General features: G+C 41.2%; 2 protein-coding genes across 3 annotated transcripts; both read left to right on the forward strand.

Annotated features, from left to right (window-relative positions):
• Positions 1 to 218: 218 nt before the first annotated feature.
• Positions 219 to 10738, forward strand: LOC309691634 (toll-like receptor 8; the record flags this gene model as incomplete). Of its 2 annotated transcripts, XM_082509462.1 has the most annotated exons (3): positions 219 to 324; positions 2500 to 2683; positions 7818 to 10738. In XM_082509462.1, the coding sequence occupies exons 1-3, from the start codon at positions 322 to 324 to the stop codon at positions 10736 to 10738; spliced, it is 3108 nt and encodes a 1035-aa protein (XP_082365588.1). In that variant the 5' UTR covers positions 219 to 321. The 2 variants fall into 2 exon arrangements, with proteins under 2 accessions (XP_082365588.1, XP_082365587.1); XM_082509461.1 differs by lacking the exon at positions 7818 to 10738 and having other exon boundaries at positions 2500 to 6528.
• A 9587-nt stretch (positions 10739 to 20325) lies between these two features.
• On the forward strand, positions 20326 to 25510 carry LOC309691635 (toll-like receptor 8). The gene is made up of 2 exons (XM_082509463.1): positions 20326 to 20574; positions 22398 to 25510. Exons 1-2 carry the CDS (start codon positions 20572 to 20574, stop codon positions 25497 to 25499), a joined length of 3105 nt encoding a protein of 1034 aa, XP_082365589.1. The 5' UTR covers positions 20326 to 20571; the 3' UTR covers positions 25500 to 25510.
• The last annotated feature ends 561 nt before the right edge of the window (positions 25511 to 26071 follow it).

Genomic DNA, 26071 nt, shown 5'->3' on the forward strand with positions numbered 1-26071 from the left:
AAAGAAGGAAATGAAACAGACATATTTGTTCAATTCACACGCTGCTCCCCCCCACAGCTCATTCTGCTGTGTACAACAGTCCCCTTCCTTATTTTGATGGGTGTATGTGAGCGTGCAGAGATGTTTAAACGGCTAATTCGACTTGATGATATACAAGACATGCACCTTATAGATTTTTAGCAACTTGTTGGGGGTTTTTTTTGGTTTTGGGTTTTGTTTTTTTGTTTTTTGTCTTTTAACCACTACCACTTATTTTTAAATGGTAGAGGAGAAAATCTGAATTCAAGATTGTCATTCAGGGATTAATACAGTACAGGCGCAATGGTAAGTTACTGAGTGTGTGTATAGTTACTTTTAACTTACTTATCAGAATAATCTGATTTTCTGCATTCTGATGTTATCTTTGATGATTTTGTCATTTTATGATTTTGTGCCAAAACTTTGTATAGATATATCTGACTCCAAAAACCCAGACTGATCATTTTATTGTGTTTTGCTTTTAAATCTGTTTTGCTTGTTTGGAAATGTGTTGACATATTCAATTAAAAGGTATAATAAAACTTGCCAGCCAATGTGTAGAAAAACATCATGGCATCATTATCGGCATTTTATTTAACTTGTTTTAGAAATCAGCACTTGGCGATCTTGAGAACACAAGCTATGAAGCCACACTTTATCTTAAACTGTCAAAGATACATTTAGCAGTCAAGACTTTCTTTTCGGTAGCACTTTATAATAATGTCACACTATTAAGCATTATTACGGTGTTAGTAAAGTATTAGCAAGTGCTTAATTCATCATTTATACATCACTGCTCTTCCTTAGTATGCCGATGCAGATATGTTTATCCATCTGTTACTGTTACGCCATGTACAGCTATCACTGCTGGACATGGTGAAATCATGTACAGCTATAATTGCTACTACATAGCTGCTAATAGTAATCATAATCAAAGTAGTGATAATATACCTGTATTTATAAATGGCATAACAGGAGAACTGATGCTATATAAATGATGAATTAACCACTTGGTAAAACCTTAGTAATACCTTAATAATGCTACATTATTTTAAAGTGATGCCCCTTTTTTTAGGTATTTCAATTCAATAAATTGCACAGGTAAATGGTAAATGGTAAATGGCCTGTATTTGTATAGCGCTTTTCTAGTCCCTAAGGACCCCAAAGCGCTTTACACATCCAGTCATCCACCCATTCACACACACATTCACACACTGGTGATGGCAAGCTACAATGTAGCCACAGCCACCCTGGGGCGCACTGACAGAGGCGAGGCTGCCGGACACTGGCGCCACCGGGCCCTCTGACCACCACCAGTAGGCAACGGGTGAAGTGTCTTGCCCAAGGACACAACGACCGAGACTGTCCAAGCCGGGGCTCGAACCGGCAACCTTCCGATTACAAGGCGAACTCCCAACTCTTGAGCCACGATCGGTATAATGAAGACATGGGACAAATGTATTTAGAAAATTTATGGGATACTGTATGTCACTTATCACTAAGTATGTGACGTGCTCCCATGAAAAGTACTTTAACAACAACCTGAAAGATTTTTGATATCTCCTATTTTTAAAATTATTTCTAGGCTGGTAATTGTACATTTTACATGTATCGTTTTACATTTCATACCCCTTACTTGCTGTTTTGATAAGTAAAAGAAAGAACAAGATTTTTTTTTTCTCACTAGACTTCCAACCTACTGCCACCTGCTGCAAATAGGACAGGTTTACAATTTTTTCAAGATTGCCTTACAATCTCATTGTCTTTTCCCTAGCTGATATTTTAACATGTCAAAACAGGAAAAGCAGTGGTGTAATAAATAACTGTGATAACATTAATAAGGGCTCTATTCGGTTTAGGTATATACAGTTTAAGTCAGTAGACAAAAAAGTTTCACAAAAAGTTTGGAAACCAGTAATGCACAGAAAAAATTACATCGATTTTTATCCATTAATATGTCACATAAGGAGTGAATAGAGTGAAGTCGAGGAGAAGTGCTCACTGCATCACAGGAAGGCCCACAGATGTCCGAGCCTGGTAGGGATGAGGGAATGAATTTGGGTCAACCTTTAACAACTGTCAGTAGATATATTAACAATGTAATATTAATACACTTTGCTTTTTGGGAAGTCTCGTAATCCATTACATGAAAATGAGTTATGAAGTTGCATATTTATTGCAAATTTAAAAAATTTTAATTTATCAATCTGAGACTTTTAGTCACATCTAAAATATAAGCTTTAAGCCGATTCTAAAAGCAAACCTAATCTGCAGACCAATATCACTGTATTTTGTGAACCCCTAATTGACATGATAAAAGTGTTATAGTAATATAATATATAACATTATATATAGTACAAATAGTGTTCTTTTATCTATTTTTTTTACCACAATAATCATGAAAAAGTGTTATAATTTTGTAGAAGCCCTTTTATAAGCTTAAGGTTATTTCATTCAACTGATTCCATCATTTTTCCACAGATTACCAAATGCTGGATGCTGTTGTTCTATCTGTGTTACCATCATGAGATCCTGCCGGCTGCATTTACACCTACCTGGATGACACGGCAGTTCCCTTGTGATGTTATATCCAACAAAACATCAAATACAGTCAAATTTGACTGTAAAGGCCGCCATCTAGAGGAAGTACCAGAAGGGATAACCAGTAATGCCACACATCTCGACTTATCAGAAAATTTTATTAAGAGTATTAAAGATGAATCATTTTCTAAACTGACAAATCTGACTCAGCTCAATCTCAACTGGGCAAACAAATCCAAGGACGGTTATGGATGCAGACTGTTGAACATTCCTGCAAATGCTTTCAAAAATCTCACAAAAATCAAGCAACTGGAACTGAGCGGCAACTGTCTGACTGAAATTCCACGCAATCTCCCCCACAGTGTGGAAACACTTGAGCTAGAAATGAACAAGATTAGCTTGGATAAATTACATGACAACAGTTTTATTGGTTTAAAAAACATAACAAACCTGTTTCTATCTAAAAACTGCTACTTCTGGAATCCCTGTGGGAAGTCTGTTGCTATTATGGAAAAACCCTTTCAAATACTGGACAAACTGAATGCTCTGAACTTGTCTTACAACAACTTAACACACGTTCCTAAAGGACTACCCCAGTCAATTGCAATTTTAGGTCTGGATTCCAACAAAATAGAGAACATATCTAAAGATGATTTCCAGGGGTTGCTAAATTTAAAGGTCCTTGATATAAAAGGCAACTGTCCAAGATGTCACAATGCTCCGTACCCTTGTGTTCCTTGCCCTAATGGTTCTATTCACATACATCCTGATGCATTTCAAAGACTGACACAGCTGGAGATACTGGACCTGGGAGGAAACTCATTAAATTACCTTAAGCCCTCTTGGTTTCAAAGTCTAAAGAATCTTAAAGTATTATATCTGGCATTTAATTTTTTACTAAAATCTATAACTGGTGAGGAACCATCTTTTGAGGCATTTAGTTATCTTCACAGGCTAGAAAAGCTTGACCTGTCGTTCAATTATGCTCTCGGATTGTACCCAGAAAAAATAACTCTTTCACAAAACTTTTCAAACCTCAGGTCACTGAAAACTTTGCATTTGGAGGCTTTGGTATTCCAGAGTATTGGACCAGACACACTCACACCTCTGTACAATCTAAAAAATCTATCTGCTTTGAATTTAGGTACTAACTTCATTATTTACAGCAACTCTACTTTATTCAGCCATTTCTCCCACGTAAAAATGATATATCTCTCAGAAAACAGGTTATATCCCACAACAATAGAAAGTCCACCAACTCTAACAGACAGATACAACCAGAATTCAGACCTTTCTATTTCACCGTCAATAACAGCTACTCCAAAAGACTTTAGCTACGAGATATCGGACAGGCTAATAAAGCAAGAGTGCTTTGACTCTGGACGAGTGCTCATCCTCAGCTCAAATAATCTGTTCTTCATTTCTCCAAAGCTATTTGAGGGATATGGAAATATTTCATGTCTCAACCTCTCCAGAAATGGATTTTCACAGGCACTTAATGGCACAGAGTTCAAGATGTTGCCTAATCTGACATATCTGGACTTATCTTTCAATAAGGTCGATATGGCCTATAACAACGCCTTCAAAGAACTAAAGAAATTACAAGTACTAGACCTCAGTTACAATCCACACTACTTTAAAGCATTTGGGGTAACGCTTAATTTAAATTTTACACAAAATCTACCTGTACTAAGAGTCCTTAATATGAGTCATAATGAGATTTCCACACTGACAACAAAAGAGATGTATAGCAAATCATTAGCAGAACTTATATTTGCACAAAATCATCTAGGGAAACTTTGGAAAGACAGGGATAGCACATACAAGAAACTTTTCACTAATCTCTCTAATTTGACAATTTTAGATATATCCTTTAATGGCATTGCAAAGATTCCAGATGATGTTTATGAATATTTGCCACATAACCTCACCACACTGCGCATAAGTCATAACTCACTCAGTGATGTTAATTGGGACAAACTGCCTTTCCATCAACTTCAAATTTTGGACCTAAGTTACAATTCTCTGTCTACTTTAACAACTATTAACTCAAACATCACACAAACTTTGACTTTCCTTGACCTGAGTCATAATCACATTTTCCATGCAGACAATTGTTTTTTAAAGAGTCTAAAAAGCCTCACGACTCTAAGCCTGAGTAACAACAAATTGACTATTGTCAATGAAACTACCTTCAAATCAGGACCTGCAAACCTGACTCTGTTCCTACAAGGAAATCCATTTGAGTGTACTTGTGATTCCATAGACTTTATTTTATGGATTGAACAGAGTGATGTAAAGATCCCAAGACTCACCACTCAGGTGACATGTAACACACCAGTGAACCAGAGGAACAAAATACTGATACGTTTTAACATTAGTCAGTGTGTAAATGCGAAACAGGCAAAGAAGATCTACGCTCGAACAACTTCTATCATTATTCTTTTCATGATTGTTTCAACAGTTGCTCACTTATTTTACTGGGATGCTTCCTATGTCCTACACTATATGAAAGCTAAGCTGAAAGGGTACAGATCCTTGAACTCGCCAGATACTATTTACGATGTCTTTGTGACATATGATACAAAAGACCCACACGTCTCTGAGTGGGTGATGAGCAATCTGCGGGTGCAACTGGAGGAAGAGGGAGACAAGTATCATCCACTGTGTCTGGAAGAGAGGGACTGGCCCCCAGGAGTCCCACTGGTGGACAACCTCACCCAGAGCATCCAGTACAGTCGCAAGACTCTGTTTGTCTTAACAAAGGGCTACGTTAAGACCGGTGCTTTCAAGCTAGCAATGTATCTGGCCCACCAAAGACTGCTGGATGAAAATGTGGATGTGATAGTACTGCTAATGCTGGAGCCTGTCCTGCAGCATTCTCACTTTCTGCGCTTGAGGAAGCGACTGTGCGAGAGCAGTGTTGTAGAGTGGCCGCGTACAGCAGCCGCAGAGCCCTGGTTTTGGCAAAACCTGAGAACTGTCATAAGAGTAGATAATCAAGTGATGTACAACAAGACCTATTCAAAATATTTCACCACCAAATGAAGAAGGATAATAACATGAGCTTGTTAAATAACCAGTGCTTTTATATATCATTTCTTGTTTGGTCTTTTTAAAGTGTTTCTTCTTTGACTGAACTGTTTTTAAGAACTAATTTTCTTATAGTTGTTGAGTTATTGACTTATTCAAAATGCTTCACCACTAAGTGAAGAAGGATAATCATCACTTATCTGCCTGGGACTGATTTGTAATTCTAGTCTGCAGACAATAACATGGTCCTGCTTTAAAATCACTGTTCTTTAGAGCAATGCTTATTTGGTTCTTTTAAACGATTTCTTCTTTGTCTGAATCTAATAAGAAAACAATAAAAAACTAATTTTCTTATATTTGCTGAGAAAGCATAATAAATCTTGTGTAATCTGTCTGCAGTGCATTAATAAAAAAAATAAAATAAAATAAAATGTGTGGCATTTTGCAGATGTAGATTTTATACTCTAGTCTCTGGTTTCTATGTTAGAAAACATCTGTGCTGAGTGACACCAGTACCAGGTTTAACAGTTAACAAAAGAGAAATTTAGTACAAAAGTGACAGATCCTAAATTGCAGTCCATTATTAAAAATCCATTTCGACACAGTATGTGTAATATAACTTGCATGCTTTCATCTGTTATTTCACATTTGGAAATTTTTGAGATTGTCCGTAAGGTGGTGCAAGTGACACAGTTTTAATACAGTGCATTTTGCAAATTAGCCCTAAATTCAGTGTCCCACTCAAAAATAAATCAGTGTGTGAGGCGATATATTACTTATGTCATATTAATGTCTAAGAAATATGTCATTTTTAAACTCCATATTACGTCACATAATCTGAAGAACTGACTGGCACTATGCACTGTTGCTGTGTTTACTGGCATTCCAGTGTTCATCTTGGCTGACAAATAAACTGGCATTTTTGAAGGAGGGAAATGAAAAAGATGCAGTTCTTCGGGGAGACCGGGGATAGTTGTAACATTTTTGATATTTCTGTCTGTAAATTGGAGCTCTTTTAAGGTAGTGGATTCAAAATGTAATGCAAAGTATTTACATGTCTCTGCTATTAAATAGTGCAGCTATTTTCTCTGCAGCACAATTACCCATTGCATGGTATGGCCTCAAACACAAAGAGTGAAATGTTACAATTAACCCCATAGTCTGGGTTAGTTGTAACATATCCTGGGGTAAAATGTAACACAATGAAATAAGGGTACTAACAAAACATTAACATGTAATCTTTGTTTATTCAACACATGAATGCACTTAGAGCCATTAATGTAGCTGTGTGTGTGTGTGACAGAATGCAGAAATCTAGCTTTTGAACATATTCCAACCCCCCAAAAAGACAAATTATGGAATTTTCTGCAACTGAATATTTCATTAATTTTGGTTGGTCTTCCTTGAGTTTGGCCTCATTGGCTCAGTGGGCATTATAACCTACAACTCTTGCACCAATTTTGAACATAACAATGAAGCTGAAAAAATGTAGTTGTTCACCAGCATCGCAATTCCATTACTTTTTATCATGGCTTACCTTGGTGTGGTTTGCAAAGTGCTTCAGAAAGATGAGGAAATCTGTTTCTTGCACCCATCCTGATTTATTTCCACTACCAGTACTTCCTACTGGTCCATCTCTGACACAGTGGTCTGCATAATGTGTGTGTGGGAACACAAACAGTGGAGGAATTGTGTTGCCAATGGCATTAACCGCATATACAAATGCGACCAGTGAACCTCTCTCTGCTGATATCGTTGCCCCAACTTCTTAAATATAAGTTAAAGTAATAGTGTGGTAAGTTGTAACATACATTATTGTTGCAACTAATCCAGACTGTTGCTGTTACAACTGACCCAGACTCCTATAGCCATGCACTAGCTAACATTCCAGCCAACGGCTAAAACATTAGCACTAAAGACCTACACAGAATATATCCCCATAGACATACAAATAACATAATTTAAGTTTGATGAGTTTAACTGCAAAGCAGATAATGCTATTACAAATTGAAATAAAGTAGAAAAACTTACTTTTTGGCATACAAATTACTTTTTTTCATGTTAAATTGTCTGTGTTTGACAAAATGTGCTGATTTTTCACATGTGATAGCAGAACTGAATTGGGCATGCACAGGATGAGTCACATCATTTGAAACTTAGCCCTGATTGGAGAAATTGGAAGTGTTACAACTGACCCACGTTACAACTATCCCCGGTCTCCCCTACTAATGCCACTGATCTAGACTTGTCAGAAAATGTCATTAAGAGTATTAAAGCTGATTCACTCTCTAATCTGCTGAATCTGGCACATCTGAATCTCAACTGGGCAAACAACACCAAGACTGATTATGGATGCCGAGCACTGAAGATCGCTGAAAATGCTTTGAAAAATCTGACAAAACTGAAGCAACTACGATTGAGCGGCAACTGTCTGACTGAAATTCCACGCAATCTCCCCCACAGTGTGGAAAGACTTGAGCTAAACATTAACAAAGTTAATATGGATAAACTGAACAATAGCTTTATTGGCTTGCAAAACATGAAAATGCTGTTGTTATCTAAAAACTGCTACTTCCGCAACCCTTGTGGGAAGTCTGTCGCTATCAGCGAAAACACTTTTGCACTACTGAAAAAACTGAAATACCTGGACTTGTCTTATAACAACTTAACCCATGTTCCTAAAGGACTACCCCAGTCAATTACAATCTTACATCTGGATACCAACAAAATAGAGAACATATATAAAGATGATTTTCAAGGGTTAGAAAATGTCAAATTCCTTGATATACAAGGCAACTGTCCAAGATGTCACAATGCTCCGTACCCTTGTGTTCCTTGCCCTAACGGTTCTATTGACATACATCCTGATGCATTTCAAAGACTGACACAGCTGGAGACACTGAACCTGGGAGGAAACTCACTAAATTACCTTGATCCCTCTTGGTTTCAAACGCTAACGAATCTTACACAATTGTTTCTGGAATTTAACTTTTTACAAAAAGCCGTAACTGGTGAGGACACATCGGTTAAAGCTTTCAGTTATCTTCACAGGCTAGAAAAACTTGACCTGTCTTTCAATTATGCTGTTGGTATGTACCTAGAAAAATTAACACTTTCAAAAGACTTTTCACAGCTCAGGTCACTGAAAAGTTTGCATTTGAATGCTTTGGTATTCCAAAGTATTGGACCAGACACACTCACACCTCTGTACAATCTGAAAAATCTGTCTCATTTGTACTTAAGCACTAACTTCATTATTCACTCTGACCCTACCGTGTTCAGCAAGCTTTCCCACTTAAGAATGATATATCTCGGAGAAAACAGGTTATATCCCACTACAGTAGAAAGTCTACCAACTCTAAGAGACAGAAATAATGAGAATTCAGAAGTTTCTATGTCACCATTCGTAAAACTCACTCCAAAAGACTCAATTTATGAAGTACTACACAGGAATACAAAGCAAGAATGCGCCAATTCTGGACGAGTGCTCATCCTCAGCTCAAATAATCTGTTCTTCATTTCTCCAAAGCAGTTTGTGGGCTATGGAAATATTTCATGTCTCAACCTCTCCAGAAATGGATTTTCACAGGCACTTAATGGCACAGAGTTCAAGATGTTGCCTAATCTGACATATCTGGACTTATCCTTCAATAGGGTTGATCTGGCCTATAACAACGCCTTCAAAGAACTAAAGAAATTACAAGTACTAGACCTCAGTTACAATCCACACTACTTTGAAGCACTTGGGGTAACGCTCAATTTAAATTTTACACAAAATCTACCTGTGCTAAGAGTCCTTAATATGAGTCATAATGAGATTTCCACACTGACAACAAAAGAGATGTATAGCAAATCATTAGCAGAACTTATATTTGCACAAAATCATCTAGGGAAACTTTGGAAAGACAGGGATAGCTCATACAAGAAACTTTTCACTAATCTCTCTAATTTGACAATTTTAGATATATCCTTTAATGGCATTGCAAAGATTCCAGATGATGTTTATGAATATTTGCCACATAACCTCACCACACTGCGCATAAGTCATAACTCACTCAGTGATGTTAATTGGGACAAACTGCCTTTCCATCAACTTCAAATTTTGGACCTAAGTTACAATTCTCTGTCTACTTTAACAACTATTAACTCAAACATCACACAAACTTTGACTTTCCTTGACCTGAGTCATAATCACATTTTCCATGCAGACAATTGTTTTTTAAAGAGTCTAAAAAGCCTCACGACTCTAAGCCTGAGTAACAACAAATTGACTATTGTCAATGAAACTACCTTCAAATCAGGACCTGCAAACCTGACTCTGTTCCTACAAGGAAATCCATTCGAGTGTACTTGTGATTCCATAGACTTTATTTTATGGATTGAACAGAGTGATGTAAAGATCCCAAGACTCACCACTCAGGTGACATGTAACACACCAGTGAACTTAAAGGGACAAGGATTGATACATTTTAGCATTCATCAGTGTATAAATCCCAGTCAGGCATTTCAGATCTACACTCTAACAACTTCTATCATTATTCTTTTCATGGTTGTTTCAACAGTTGCTCACTTATTTTACTGGGATGCTTCCTATGTCCTACACTATATGAAAGCTAAGCTGAAAGAGTACAGATCCTTGAACTCACCAGATACTATTTATGATGTCTTTGTGACATATGATACAAAAGACCCACACGTCTCTGAGTGGGTGATGAGCAATCTGCGGGTGCAACTGGAGGAAGAGGGAGACAAGTATCATCCACTGTGTCTGGAAGAGAGGGACTGGCCCCCAGGAGTCCCACTGGTGGACAACCTCACCCAGAGCATCCAGTACAGTCGCAAGACTCTGTTTGTCTTAACAAAGGGCTACGTTAAGACCGGTGCTTTCAAGCTAGCAATGTATCTGGCCCACCAAAGACTGCTGGATGAAAATGTGGATGTGATAGTACTGCTAATGCTGGAGCCTGTCCTGCAGCATTCTCACTTTCTGCGCTTGAGGAAGCGACTGTGCGAGAGCAGTGTTGTAGAGTGGCCGCGAACAGCAGCCGCAGAGCCCTGGTTTTGGCAAAACCTGAGAACTGTCATAAGAGTAGATAATCAAGTGATGTACAACAAGACCTATTCAAAATACTTCACCACCAAGTGAAGAAGGATAATAACGAGTTTGTTTTAAAACACGTGTGTTATATGTAATTTCTCGTTTGGTTTTAAAGTGTTTCTTCTTTGACTGAACTGTTTTTAAGAACTGGTTTCCTTATAGTTGCCAAGACAGCATAATGAATTTTTGTAATGTGTGTGAAGTACATTAATAAATGAAACCATATAAAAATGTGAGGCAATTTCTGAATGTAAATTTTACAGTCTACACTCTCGTTTCAAACTTAGAAAAGATCTGTGCTGAGGGACACCATTACCAGGTTCAACAGTTCCACAAAAGATCAATTTCGAGCAAAATTGACACATCCTAAACTTTACTCCATCACAGAGTTTCCCAGAATTCACACAGTATGACTGGTTAGAACTAGCATGTTCTGTGTTTGCCTGCTATTAAATTATCCACGTGGTGGCAGCAGTGATGCAGTTGCAGCTTGCAAATTAACCCTAAAGTCAATATCCCACACAGAAACACATCAGTTTGTCAGTAGATATATTAACAATGCAATATTAATACACTTTGTTCTTTTGGAAGTCTCGTAATCCATTACATGAAAATGAGTTATGAAGTTGCATATTTATTGCAAATTTAAAAAATTGTAATTTATCAAGCTGAGACTTTTAGTCACATTTACTCCATCGTAACGATGCCTGAATGGTGCTGGTGTTACAGGCCCCACTATGATGGGCGCGTAGCCAGATTACGATCCTGTAAAACAGGAGAGAAAGTGAGCACAGGAGACACGCTGCCGTTCGCCTGATCAGTCTTGCCAGAATTTATTCATACAACACAAGCATATCTGCTCCACTCTTTCGTTAACTCAATTTCACAATAACTGCTCATTCCCTCACATGGCTTGTTTTCCACCAGTACATTTCAATATTAGTCCACACTACTGGCATAAAACAACAAAGGGTTTAAATGAATGAAACAAATGACAACTACACCTCTTTTCCCATAAATGAGATAAACAAAATAATTCACATCATCATGGTAGTGTCTCATCATAGAAAGGAAACTCTACTTTCAACATTACTGCACTACTTTCCTTGCCAGCATTTTTGTTGGCCGTACTCTTATTAGCGCTCTCGCTTCATATGTCCTTTTCAGACCAGTTAGATTCTAACACTGAAACAGCAAGTTTACACATGACTTCAGGCGAGCTCAGAACACTTTACACACGCGTTATACAAAACATTTGTCATGAACACAAAGCTACAAGTTTATCAGGAACTGTAAACCTAACTGGGTTGGTGCTTCTTATTATTATATGGAGTATTATACGCAGTTGCAACAGCTTGCTAGCGTTACCCAGGCATATAGCCTAGCTATAACATTTTACAGAGCTAAAGTAGCTCACATAGCGACAGTATAATACATCACATATCACAGACCCGTCTTATGTCATGAAAGTTTAAGTATCACAGTGTCCAGCTGTGTATTTCTTTATGTTTTTGACCACGTTACTGACCTGTAAAACAGGAGAGAAAGTGAGCACAGGAGACACGCTGCCGTTCGCCTGGTCAGTCCTGCCAGGGAACTTACATGACATTGTGGCTTTAAATTACACCAATAAACCAGCAAAATAAAACATGCAAAATAATCTCCATATATCACGACACTTAACTCACAATTGTGATCACATTTCTGTGTGGATCACATGCTCCCAAACAAAAAAAAGATGGCTCCAGACATTTCAAGAAAATACACAAAAAGTTCACACTTCTTAACACTTTAACTCGCTCACCTAGAAACAGTTCTTGATCTTCATATTTCAGAGCGAAGGTATTTCGTCAGTGTGTGTATCAATATGGGTTTGTGTATGGTACAACAGTGCAGGGGAATGGTTGGTATGGGATGTAGTGTGGCACAGTGAGGGGTGGCATTCCCCAGACTGGCAGGGCCTGTACTGTACAAAGTCCAGCGGGGTTAAGTGACCCGTGTGCTCGGTAAGATGGCTGGCCCAGGGACTCGTATGTGAGAACCCGAGGGGGTTTCCTGCCCCTGGCGGATCTCCTCACTGTGGCTTCCTGAGGAGTCAGCGGTCGAGCCTCATCACCCTCAGTCATTGTCTCTGGACACTCCTCCGCATCAAGGTGTTCTGGATCAGCAACAGAGCAGTCTGCAATTTGGTTTTCACCTTGTTCTTGTTCAACTTCTCTTTCAGGAGAAGTGCCTCTGGGTTGCTCTGCCATATGACCTCCTGACCGTGGCATGTATATTTGTTTTCCAGGGACATTCTGGGCTCCTTCAATATTTCTCTGGGACTGATGCATTGGTCTCAGATTCTTTGTTTGGCGTTGAGCCTGTGGTGATACTCTGAGCCAGTACTGCACTCTGGGTGCTTCACTGTCTGAGTTTTCAGAGTTGCTGCTTTCGGGCGTCTCCATCCCATCATGTCCCACAGCAGGGTCACTCCTTTTCCTTCGAGCCCCTCTGGATGGCAATGGCCCCCTCTGCAGGTCAGGTAAGTCCACAGGTAGATTATTTACAAGGTGTAGAAGGTTTCTGTGAAGTATGCGGGTTTTAGCACCACCTGCCTCAGAGCATACTTTGTAAATGGGACTGTCACCCACTTGTTCCTTGACGACATACACAGTTTGCTCCCAGTAGGGTCTCAATTTTCCAGGTCCTCCCCTCTCACTCATATTACGGACTAGGACCCTGTCACCAGACTGGAGAGTGACTGTGTTCTGTATGTGACGATCATAATACTTCTTACCCCTTGCACTGGAGTGCTGGCTGTTCTCAGCTGCAATACGGTAAGCCTCCTTCATCCGTGATGCCCACTTTTTGGCATAACTCTGAGGTGTTTCAGATTGATCTCTGGTTAACAGGCCAAAAATTAGGTCTACTGGGAGGTGGGGGTGCCGACCAAACATGAGGTAGTGGGGTGAAAAGCCTGTGGCCTCATGCCTGGTACAGTTGTAGGCATGCACTATCTGGGGTAGGTGCTCCTTCCAGTTGCTCTTCGCCCTCTCCTCCAGCGTCCTTAGCATTTGGAGCAACGTCCTGTTAAATCGCTCGGCTGGGTTGCCCTGTGGATGATATGGTGTCGTCCTCGAGTGAGCAACCCCAGCCAGGCGTCGTAGGGCCATGAACAGGTCATTTTCAAATTCTCTGCCCTGGTCATGGTGTAGCCGCCTTGGAAATCCAAACCTGGGGATGAAGTCATTGAATATCTTCTCCGCCGCCGTCCTTCCCGACTTGTTTTTCGTGGGGTAGGCCTGAGCAAACCTGGTGAAGTGGTCGATGACTACTAAGATGTACTCGTAGCCCCCCATACTGGCTTCTAGGTGCATATAGTCCACAGACACCAGTTCAAGCGGCGCAGAAGTGGAGATTGATCCCATCGGGGCTCTGATCTGTTTGACCGGCTTCTTTTTCTTAATGCAGGGGCATTTCCTGGTCACATACGCTTCAATGTCCCTCTTCATAAAAGGCCAGTAAAAACGGTCCCTTGCCAAGTGAATGACCCTCTCTGCCCCAATATGACCCAGGTCATCATGAAGATGTTTCAGCACTAGGGGGTGGTATTGTGTTGGAAGCACAAGCTGTCTCCGCTGTCCTGCCGTGCGATACAGTAGTTGGTTTTCGATATTGAGCTTTCCCCACTCGTGCATCAACTTCCTCACAGGGCCACTGGCTCTCCTTCTGTCGTCATTCGTTATTACTGTTTTTGTTTCTTTCAGTTTGATGAGTTCGCTGATAACAGGATCCCCCCTTTGTGATGTCACCAGATCACTGTGACAGACTGTAAATGGTGATCCGTTCACCGGTGGCTCCGGGCATGTTAAGCTCAGGGCAGCAACATATGCAACGTCCTCTGTCTTTGCTGACTCACAACCCTCCCAGGCAGCATGGACAGCGTCTCCCGTGAGCTCTTCTGTACACTTTGTGAGATAGGTGTCGATGTCAAGTGGGAACCGGGAGAATGTGTCCGCATCTATGTTCACCTTCCCCGGCCTGTACTTGACATCGAACCGGAAATCTGCCAGCTCACCCACCCAGCGGTGGCCCACCGCATTAAGCTTTGCAGTGCTCAGCACATAGGTGAGGGGATTATTGTCCGTATAGACTGTGAAATGGGGTGCATAAAACAGGTAATCCCTGAATTTCTCACATACCGCCCACTTAAGGGCGAGGAACTCCAGTTTCCCTGAGTGCAGGTTATAATTTTTCTCAGCAGGGGACAGAGTTCTCGAGCCATAAGCGATGACCCTCATTCTTCCACCCTGGCGCTGATACAACACAGCGCCTAGTCCCTCCTTAGAGGCATCTGTGTGGAGTACAAACGGGAGTTCAAAGTCTGGATACGCCAACACGGGTGGGTGCGACAGAGTGTCTATCAGCTGCTCTAGTATCCTCTGGTGCTCATCTGTCCACACGATAGGTGTCTTTGATGGCAGCTGGGCCCCCTTTCCCTTCGTGAGCTTTCCACTTGTTACTGCTGGGGCGGTTTTCACATTCAGCAGCTCGTAGATTGGCTTAGCGATGCTAGAGAAGTTTTGGATGTACATTCTGTAATAGCTCAGGAACCCAAGCAGCTTCCTCACCTCACCCACTGTATTGGGTGTTTTCTCTTGCAGCAGCCTGATCGCATCAGTGTCTTTTGGGTCAATCCTGACACCATCAGCTGAGACCAGCCTCCCCACATACCTGACCTCCTGCCGGAACAGCTCACATTTTGTGGGCCGAAGCTTGACACCATGGGCTTTTAGAGACCTCAGGACCTGACGTACTCCCTCGACATGCTCGTCAAAAGATTTTGCGTAGCAGAGGATGTCGTCGAGATAAGGGATGCAGCAGCTATCACGCAGGGAATCTAACATCTCCTCCATGCTGCGTTGAAAAGCGGCTGGGGCATTGGAGAGCCCAAATGGGATCCTCACCCATTCATAGAGACCCCAAGGAGTGATGAATGCTGTCATGTGTCTGGATCCCTCTGCCATGTAGCCCTGGTGATAGGCTTTGCCTTGATCCAGGATGGTGAACCAGCTGTGGCCTCCTAGTGTGTCTATGAGGTCCTGGATGCGAGGCAGTGGGTGGCGGTCTGGTACAGTCTTTTGATTTAAAAGCCTGTAATCGATACATAATCTCAATGTTCCATCTTTTTTTCTGACACACACGACAGGTGCTGCGTACGGTGACTTTGACTTAACTATCCACCCTTTGGCAAGCAGATCTTGGATGTATTCTTTAACCTCTTTGTAGAGGGGTTTGGGCACTGCAGCATAGGTTCGCTGTACTGGGATGTTGTCCTTTAAATTTATGGACATTTGCAGGCTTGGAATACACCCTATGTCTTCGTCATCACAAGCAAAAGCTCCTGACTCCTCGTATAGCATTTGTTTCACCTTTCTCTGTTGCTCATCACTTAGGTGACTAACATCCACTGGCGGGTGCCACAGTGTAGTAGGGGACAGGTCACTCATGGAGCTTGGTGGCGGGTCAGTGTTGCCCCGGGCTTGACTGTGCTCGCCGCTTGGGCTGCCTGTTCCTATTACTCCATCAATAGCTTCAATGGTGCCTAGGACCGTGGAGCTGGGCAGGACCACCGTCTCGGTAGAGTGGTTGGAAACTGGTACCTTCACGAAGGGTCTCTCATCCTGCTGGATTGCCAATAGCCCTTCACCTATACTCAGTGGCAACAGTGGTGTGTCATCTAGGTTAGGTTCAAACAGCACGAGTGGGCTAGAGTCACTAATGTCTAAAGATACTCCACACCTAATATACGCTACTTGACCAGGATTAATAGTGGCACCTTTCCTGCCCACCTTTACAGTCGCATTCTGTTCTACTTTTGGTTTGGTCTGTATGAAGCTTACAATAGCCTCTGCCTTTGCACTGTTGATCTCTAGGGCACCAGTCAGCAGGTTGACGAGGATGGACATGATTTTGGGTCTGCTCTCGTTACTCTTGATGAGTTCTTGGATGACATTAAAACCAACCAATGGTCTTTCTAAATCTAGTCGACTAACTAGAAAAGGTACTCTAATGGATAGATCTGGATCGTTGTTGCCTTGCAGGTTTACCACCACTTCCATCCACCCATCATATGGCACTGCCTCCCCCGTGACAGCAGTTACACTGAGTTCCTCATCCATTAGTTCACTCAGTGGGCGGATCTCTTTTTCAGGTAGGTACTTGTTCTTCCAGGCGTGGTCTATGATGCTCACATTTGCCCCTGTGTCTAACATGGCAGTCACTGCATAGCCGTTCATGCTGCATTTCAATAGGGATTTTCGGCCAATCAGTGGGGCAACTTTCTCAGGTGGGGGTAGGTGGTTACCCATCTGTAAGCTCATAGACTGGTCCCTCTTTCCTAACTCTAGTACTGTGGCATCATGGGGCTGGGATTTGTCCCTTGGATTGGTCAGGGGTTGCCCCTCAGCCCTGACCGGCACTCGTTTCCCGACTGCATATTCCTTTTCAAGCAGCCAATAGCACGATGGCCTACTTCTCCACACGAAAAGCAGTGGTTACAGCTTGGCCTGCCTTGGGCTACACACTGTGGACACCCATATGATCTTTGTGTCTTTCTGTCCGATTTGGTCTTGTCAGAGGCACTCTGTTGGACAATTTGATGGGCAGCCCCGGGCACCAGGGCTGGAGCAGTGAGCTTTCTCAGTGTCTCCATGGCCTCCGTTAGAGCCTCGACCTGAGCACTCAGTCTCTGAATTACATTGTCTTTACCTTTGACTCTAGTCTCGCCCACAACGCCGGTCATTCCCTCTGGCTCTGCAACTGTGCTGTGGGCTTGTGTGAACTTCCGGCTGGCGCTACGCCCCAGTTGGCGTTTTCTCTCGTTGTCCTCCATCGTGGTCTGGATAACCTGTCTTAAGAGAGCTTCATCAGAAACAGTGGGGTTAGCCAGGAGCGGCTTCAGGTCCCGCCTGAGGTCCTCGTGCCTTTCTCCCATGCCTTGATAAACTGCGTTCAGGAACACGCCCTGGAGTGTGGAGGCATCATACTTTATGATTGAACTTGCCTGCTTGGATGTGAACGTTATTCTCTGTTTCAGTCCGATCATGCGATACAGGAATTGCTGTGGAGATTCGTTCTCGTGTTGTTTAGCACACATCAGTTCCTGAAAGAGCTCGGTGCTGGTTTTCTCTCTCAAATGGGACTGTAGGAAACTTTTCAGTTCTGTAACTGTCAGGTCTTCCTTGTTCACAAGCATGTCTTTAAAGTTTCCACCCTTGATTATGCGTAGGACTCCTCTAATTATGTCGTCATCTGTGTGTTGTTCCCTGCGACCGTCATCAATCTGTTTGCAGATACTGTTAAAACTAATGTCCGATGCAGTATCAGTTATTTGCCCACCATGTATTTTGAATTCCTTCCTCTGTAACAGGGGCAGGTCGCGAAGGGCAATCACACTCTCGTGGGCTGGGGCAGGCAGTGCTCCTGCAGCCATGTGGTGTTGCTGGGGAATCAGTGGATGTCTGATGTCAGTTGGTGGTGAGTTAGTGGCACGAGGCCCGCTGATGTGACCGCAGCTACCCGTCCTACACTGTGGTCCCTCTGGGTCAGGTGCGTTGATGCTGTGTCTGTGAGATTTGTTCTGCCCCTCCCCTGAATCTGTGAGCAGTTGGTGTATGTCAAAGTTGGGGGTTGCCACTTCGGGAGCGTAGCCACCCATGGGAGATATATGTTTGCCATTAATGTTATCACTGGCTGGTGGCATCACAGGCGTCCCTTCACCACTAGCCAGATCTTTGGGGGGTGGTCTACCCTTATCCCGGTTAGTAATAACCAAGTCAATAGTGTCTTGTAAACATAACAACATGACCAAGCCCTCATCCTCTAGCTGTAGGAGTGTGGAGCTGTTCATATAAGCAGTGATGTACTCAATACAACCTTCCTCATCGTCCTTGTTTAGCCTTTCTGAGTCCAGTTCAGCCACCGGGTCAAGGTGAGTTGCAATGTCGTATGCTTCATCAGCCGTTAGCTGGTAGAGTTTCTTTTTGATGGACCAGCTGAGTCTTCTCCTCTCGTCGCCTGACATGACTTTTGTTGCAGCCTGGTGGCGTTACCGGTCCCACCCTCTTTAGCAACACTGTCACTTTGGGTCCAATGATCACTGGATCAGCCGGACGTGCTCCTCAGACGCCGCCGATCCTGGACGAGCCCCCAGAAATCTGTTACAGGCCCCACTATGATGGGCGCGTAGCCAGATTACGATCCTGTAAAACAGGAGAGAAAGTGAGCACAGGAGACATGCTGCCGTTCGCCTGATCAGTCTTGCCAGAATTTATTCATACAACACAAGCATATCTGCTCCACTCTTTCGTTAACTCAATTTCACAATAACTGCTCATTCCCTCACATGGCTTGTTTTCCACCAGTACATTTCAATATTAGTCCACACTACTGGCATAAAACAACAAAGAGTTTAAATGAATGAAACAAATGACAACTACACCTCTTTTCCCATAAATGAGATAAACAAAATAATTCACATCATCATGGTAGTGTCTCATCATAGAAAGGAAACTCTACTTTCAACATTACTGCACTACTTTCCTTGCCAGCATTTTTGTTGGCCGTACTCTTATTAGCGCTCTCGCTTCATATGTCCTTTTCAGACCAGTTAGATTCTAACACTGAAACAGCAAGTTTACACATGACTTCAGGCGAGCTCAGAACACTCTACACACGCGTTATACAAAACACTTGTCATGAACACAAAGCTACAAGTTTATCAGGAACTGTAAACCTAACTGGGTTGGTGCTTCTTATTATTATATGGAGTATTATACGCAGTTGCAACAGCTTGCTAGCGTTACCCAGGCATATAGCCTAGCTATAACATCTTACAGAGCTAAAGTAGCTCACATAGCGACAGTATAATACATCACATATCACAGACCCGTCTTATGTCATGAAAGTTTAAGTATCACAGTGTCCAGCTGTGTATTTCTTTATGTTTTTGACCACGTTACTGACCTGTAAAACAGGAGAGAAAGTGAGCACAGGAGACACGCTGCCGTTCGCCTGGTCAGTCTTGCCAGAATGGAAAACTTACGGCAGCTATGCACCCGACTCAGTTCCCAAAGCACGCTGCTGCCCCCTACTGTCCAAAGTGTTATACACTCTCCTGGCAACAGGGAACTTACATGACATTGTGGCTTTAAATTACACCAATAAACCAGCAAAATAAAACATGCAAAATAATCTCCATATATCACGACACTTAACTCACAATTGTGACCACATTTCTGTGTGGATCACACTGGCAGTCATGGAGTTTGCAATTTTAGCCATAAAGTCATTGTCCGACTGAAAAATACATCAGTTTGTGAGCAGATGGATTATTAATTTAATATTAATGACTAATACAGTGTTAATTTTAAATTCCATTTTTATTCACACCGTTTTAGAGATTTGACTGGCACTCATTGGTATGCTCACTGGAGATTTTAACGTACAGCTCAGTTGGCAATGAAACTGTGACAATGTTTTGAAAGAGAGAAATGAAACAGATGTAGTTCTTCAATTCATCAGCTTCCTTCTTGGGGACATAACAACATGCTACTTCCTTCACAAACGCTATCATGTTGTTAACAGTTTGTTACTTCCTTATTTGACTTTAGTTAAAGAGTTTTCTTTAACTGTCTAGAGACAAAGAGCAAAAACTTCAAACAGACTAAATTGTTATAAATTCATGCTTTAAAAGACAAGCAGTATTTAACTTTACTAAATCTAAAGAAAATAAACTAATTTTTTTTTTTCAACGAATGACTGAAAGATTTTGAAGTACTGGAGCATGACAAAGGTTTTCCAGATTGTCTTTCAGGGAACAATACAATAGGAACACAATGGTAAGTCTTTTTATTTTCTCTGTTTAGTAACTTAGATTTTTACTACAAGTAAAGAGATCTGTCTTATCTTTGATTCTTTTCTAGTTGTTGTGTTTCATAGATTTACTTGACTCCAAAAACCTGGATAGTTTGGTTAATTCAATTTTGGAAGTGGCCCTTGCTTTTTTGAAAATGTGTTAGACCATTGCATTAAATTGTACATTAAAAGTGACCCAGAACTGTTTAGAAAAATGCTCCATCATGATTATGTCTGTGAAGGTTCTCAGTCATCCAGGTCATCGTAGTCAAAGGAGCTTGCAAAGAAAAGCGTCTGGACTTCTTTAAGTTACTTGAAGACGTTTCACCTCTCATCCGAGAAGCTTCTTCAGTTCTAAGGTCAAATGGTGGAGAGTCCCAGATATAAACCTAGTGGGAGTATCCCCCCACAGAGGGACAAAAGGACCCCCTGATGATCCTCTAATCGCCTGAGCCAAGGTGTGAAATTGGGTGTGGGTCCCAATCAGCCAGAGTTTCGGGTGAGCTCATTGTGAAACCTGGCACCACCTTATCATGCGAATTCCTGAGATCAGATGGCCCAGGGTGTGGGTATGTGGTACAGTGCAGCGAGGAATGCCCAGACCTCTACATTGGAGAGACCAAACAGCCACTTCACAAGCGCATGGCACAACACAGAAGAGCCACCTCCACAGGACAAGACTCAGCAGTCCATCTGCATCTTAAGGATAAAGGACACTCTTTCGAGGATGCCAATGTTCACATTTTGGACAGAGAGGACAGATGGTTTGAAAGAGGAGTGAAAGAAGCCATCTATGTGCACTGTGAGCGACCATCTTTGAACAGAGGCGGTGGTTTACGACACCAACTCTCTGCCATCTATAATCCAGTTTTGAGATCCCTTCCCAGACGCCTTAACACCCACTCACATCCTGGGCCATCTGACCTCAGGAATTCGCATGATAAGGTGGTGCCAGGTTTCACAATGAGCTCACCCGAAACTCTGGCTGATTGGGACCCACACCCAGTTTCACACCTTGGCTCAGGCGATTAGAGGATCATCAGGGGGTCCTTTTGTCCCTCTGATACTCCCACTAGGTTTATATCTGGGACTCTCCACCATTTGACCTTAGAACTGAAGAAGCTTCTCGGATGAGAGGTGAAACGTCTTCAAGTAACTTAAAGAAGTCCAGACGCTTTTCTTTGCAAGCTCCTTTGACTCCATCATGATTACTCGATCAGTAGCCTCCTTCATTTTTAAAAACAAAGTCACATATTTATTGTAAATTTTCAAAGGTAAGCTCAAACTTTTCAATAGGGTCTTTACATCTTTAGCAAGATGTAAAGACCCTATTGAAAGCATATAGCATATGGCATTTAGCATTCCATATGGAATGCTAAAGATAATTCAGCTGCAATGAAGACCTGCGACAAATTGATGAATACTTTTAGCAAAAAAAAAACTGAAACTGCTTAAAGAAAAATGAATACAACTGTAAAAATAAGTACTTTATTGATGAAGAAGTTTCACTTTGGTTTTCAAAGTTAAATTTAGCAGAAGAAAAAAAATTATTGCTTGGCAACAGACACCCAGTTTTGCTCCATGACTATGTGCTGTTCTAGTGTGGGCAGTACCTTATAATGACTGAGTAGGTAATGTTAATGAAAACAGAGTGTTGGAGAGTTGGTAGAATAACACAGGAGGTCCTGCAGCGGCCTGAGCCTATAGTAGCTTAATTAAGTGATGATTCAGGGTCAGTCCAAATAATTTTACCAAAAACAGAAGCATAAGGTTATTTCATATAAGGGATTTCATCAATTCTCCACAGATTACCAAATGCTGGATGCTGTTGTTCTGTCTCTGTTGCCATCATGAGATCCTGCCGGCTGCATGTAAACCCACCTGGATGACACGGCAGTTTCCTTGTGATGTCATATCCACCAATACCTCTGAGGTCAAATTTGACTGTAAAGGGCGTCATCTAGAGAAAGTACCAGAAGGAATAACCAGTAATGCCACGGATCTAGACTTATCTGAAAATTTTATTAAGAGTATTAAAGCTGATTCACTTTCTAATCTGCTGAAATTGACTCAGCTCAATCTCAACTTTGCAAACAAGCCCAAGAATGGTTATGGCTGCAGAAAATTGAACATTTCTGCAAATGCTTTCAAAAATCTCACAAAAATCAAGCAACTGGAACTGAGCGGCAACTGTCTGACTGAAATTCCACGCAATCTCCCCCACAGTGTGGAAAAACTTGACCTAAACATTAACAAGATTAGTTTGGATAAATTGAACAACAGTTTTATTGGCTTAAAAAACATAACAAACCTGTTACTATCTAAAAACTGCTACTTCTGGAATCCCTGTGGGAAGTCTGTTGCTATTATGGAAAAACCCTTTCAAATACTGGACAAACTGCAGGTTCTTGACTTGTCTTACAACAACTTAACACACATTCCTAAAGGACTACCCCAGTCAATTACAATTTTAGGTCTGGATTCCAACAAAATAGAGAACATATCTAAAGATGATTTCCAGGGGTTGCTAATTTTAAAAGTCCTTGATATACAAGGCAACTGTCCAAGATGTCACAATGCTCCGTACCCTTGTGTTCCTTGCCCTAACGGTTCTATTGACATACATCCTGATGCATTTCAAAGACTGACACAGCTTGAGACACTGAACCTGGGAGGAAACTCACTAAATTACCTTGATCCCTCTTGGTTTCAAAGTCTAAAGAATCTTAAAGAATTATTTGTGGCATTTAACTTTTTACAAAAAGCTGTAACTGGTAAGGACACACCAGTTAAAGCTTTCAGTTATCTTCACAGGCTAGAAAAACTTGACATGTCTTTCAATTATGCTCTCGGATTGTACCCAGAAAAATTAACACTTTCAAAAGACTTTTCACAGCTCAGGTCACTGAAAACTTTGCATTTGGAGGCTTTGGTATTCCAGAGAATTGGACCAGACACACTCACGCCTTTACGCAATCTAAAAAATTTATCTGCTTTGAATTTAGGCACTAACTTCATTATTTATAGCAACTCTACTTTATTCACCAATTTCTCCCACTTAAAAATGATTTATCTAGCCGAAAACAGGTTATATCCCACAACAATAGAAAGTCCACCAACTCTAACAGACAGATACAACCAGAATTCAGACCTTTCTATTTCACCGTCAATAACAGCTACTCCAAAAGACTTTAGCTACGAGATATCACACAGCCTAATAAAGCAAGAGTGCTTTGACTCTGGACGAGTGCTCATCCTCAGCTCAAATAATCTGTTCTTCATTTCTCCAAAGCTATTTGAGGGATATGGAAATATTTCATGTCTCAACCTCTCAGGAAATGGATTTTCACAGGCACTTAATGGCACAGAATTCAAGATGTTGCCTAATCTGACATATCTGGATTTATCTTTCAATAAGGTCGATATGGCCTATAACAACGCCTTCAAAGAACTAAAGAAATTACAAGTACTAGACCTCAGTTACAATCCACACTACTTTAAAGCATTTGGGGTAACGCTTAATTTAAATTTTACACAAAATCTACCTGTGCTAAGAGTCCTTAATATGAGTCATAATGAGATTTCCACACTGACAACAAAAGAAATGTATAGCAAATCATTAGCAGAACTTATATTTACACACAATAATTTAGGGAAACTTTGGAAAGACAGGGATAGCACATACAAGAAACTTTTCACTAATCTTTCTAATTTGACAATTTTAGATATATCCTTTAATGGCATTGCAAAGATTCCAGATGATGTTTATGAATATTTGCCACGTAACCTCACCACACTGCGCATAAGTCATAACTGCCTCAGCGATTTTAGCTGGGACAAACTGCCTTTCCACCAACTACAGAGTTTAGACCTGAGCTACAATCATCTGTCTACTTTAACAACTATTAACTCAAACATCACACAAACTCTGACTTTCCTTGACCTGAGTCATAATCACATTTCCCAAGTGCACAATGGTTTTTTACAGAGTTTGAAAAGCCTCAGGACTCTCAGCCTTAGAAACAACAAACTTACTATTGTCAATCGAACTACCTTCAAATCAGGACCTGAATTTCAGACTTTGTTCCTACAAGGAAATCCATTTGAGTGTACTTGTGATTCCATAGACTTTATTTTATGGATTGAACAGAGTGATGTAAAGATCCCAAGACTCACCACTCAGGTGACATGTAACACACCAGTGAACCAGAGGAACAAAATACTGATAAGTTTTAACATTAGTCAGTGTGTAAATGCGGAACAGGCAAAGCAGATCTACGCTCTAACAACTTCTATCATTATTCTTTTCATGATTGTTTCAACAGTTGCTCACTTATTTTACTGGGATGCTTCCTATGTCCTACACTATATGAAAGCTAAGCTGAAAGGGTACAGATCCTTGAACTCGCCAGATACTATTTACGATGTCTTTGTGACATATGATACAAAAGACCCACACGTCTCTGAATGGGTGATGAGCAATCTGCGGGTGCAACTGGAGGAAGAGGGAGACAAGATACATCCACTGTGTCTGGAAGAGAGGGACTGGCCCCCAGGAGTCCCACTGGTGGACAACCTCACCCAGAGCATCCAGTACAGTCGCAAGACTCTGTTTGTCTTAACAAAGGGCTACGTTAAGACCGGTGCTTTCAAGCTAGCAATGTATCTGGCCCACCAAAGACTGCTGGATGAAAATGTGGATGTGATAGTACTGCTAATGCTGGAGCCTGTCCTGCAGCATTCTCACTTTCTGCGCTTGAGGAAGCGACTGTGCGAGAGCAGTGTTGTAGAGTGGCCGCGAACAGCAGCCGCAGAGCCCTGGTTTTGGCAAAACCTGAGAACTGTCATAAGAGTAGATAATCAAGTGATGTACAACAAGACCTATTCAAAATACTTCACCACCAAATGAAGAAGGATAATAACATGAGCTTGTTATATAACCAGTGCTTTTATATATCATTTCTTGTTTGGTCTTTTTAAAGTGTTTCTTCTTTGACTGAACTGTTTTTAAGAACTAATTTTCTTATAGTTGTTGAGTTATTGACTTATTCAAAATGCTTCACCACCAAGTGAAGAAGGATAATCATCACTTATCTGCCTGGGACTGATTTGTAATTCTAGTCTGCAGACAATAACATGGTCCTGCTTTAAAATCACTGTTCTTTAGAGCAATGCTTATTTGGTTCTTTTAAACGATTTCTTCTTTGTCCGAATCTAATAAGAAAACAATAAAAACCAAATTTTCTTATATTTGCTGAGAAAGCATAATAAATCTTGTGTAATCTGTCTGCAGTGCATTAATAAAAAAATAAAATAAAATAAAATGTGTGGCATTTTGCAGATGTAGATTTTATACTCTAGTCTCTGGTTTCTATGTTAGAAAACATCTGTGCTGAGTGACACCAGTACCAGGTTTAACAGTTAACAAAAGAGAAATTTAGTACAAAAGTGACAGATCCTAAATTGCAGTCCATTATTAAA

This window comes from Aulonocara stuartgranti, assembly GCF_965226115.1.
Source record: "Aulonocara stuartgranti genome assembly, chromosome: 16".
Taxonomy (NCBI): Eukaryota; Metazoa; Chordata; class Actinopteri; order Cichliformes; family Cichlidae; genus Aulonocara; species Aulonocara stuartgranti.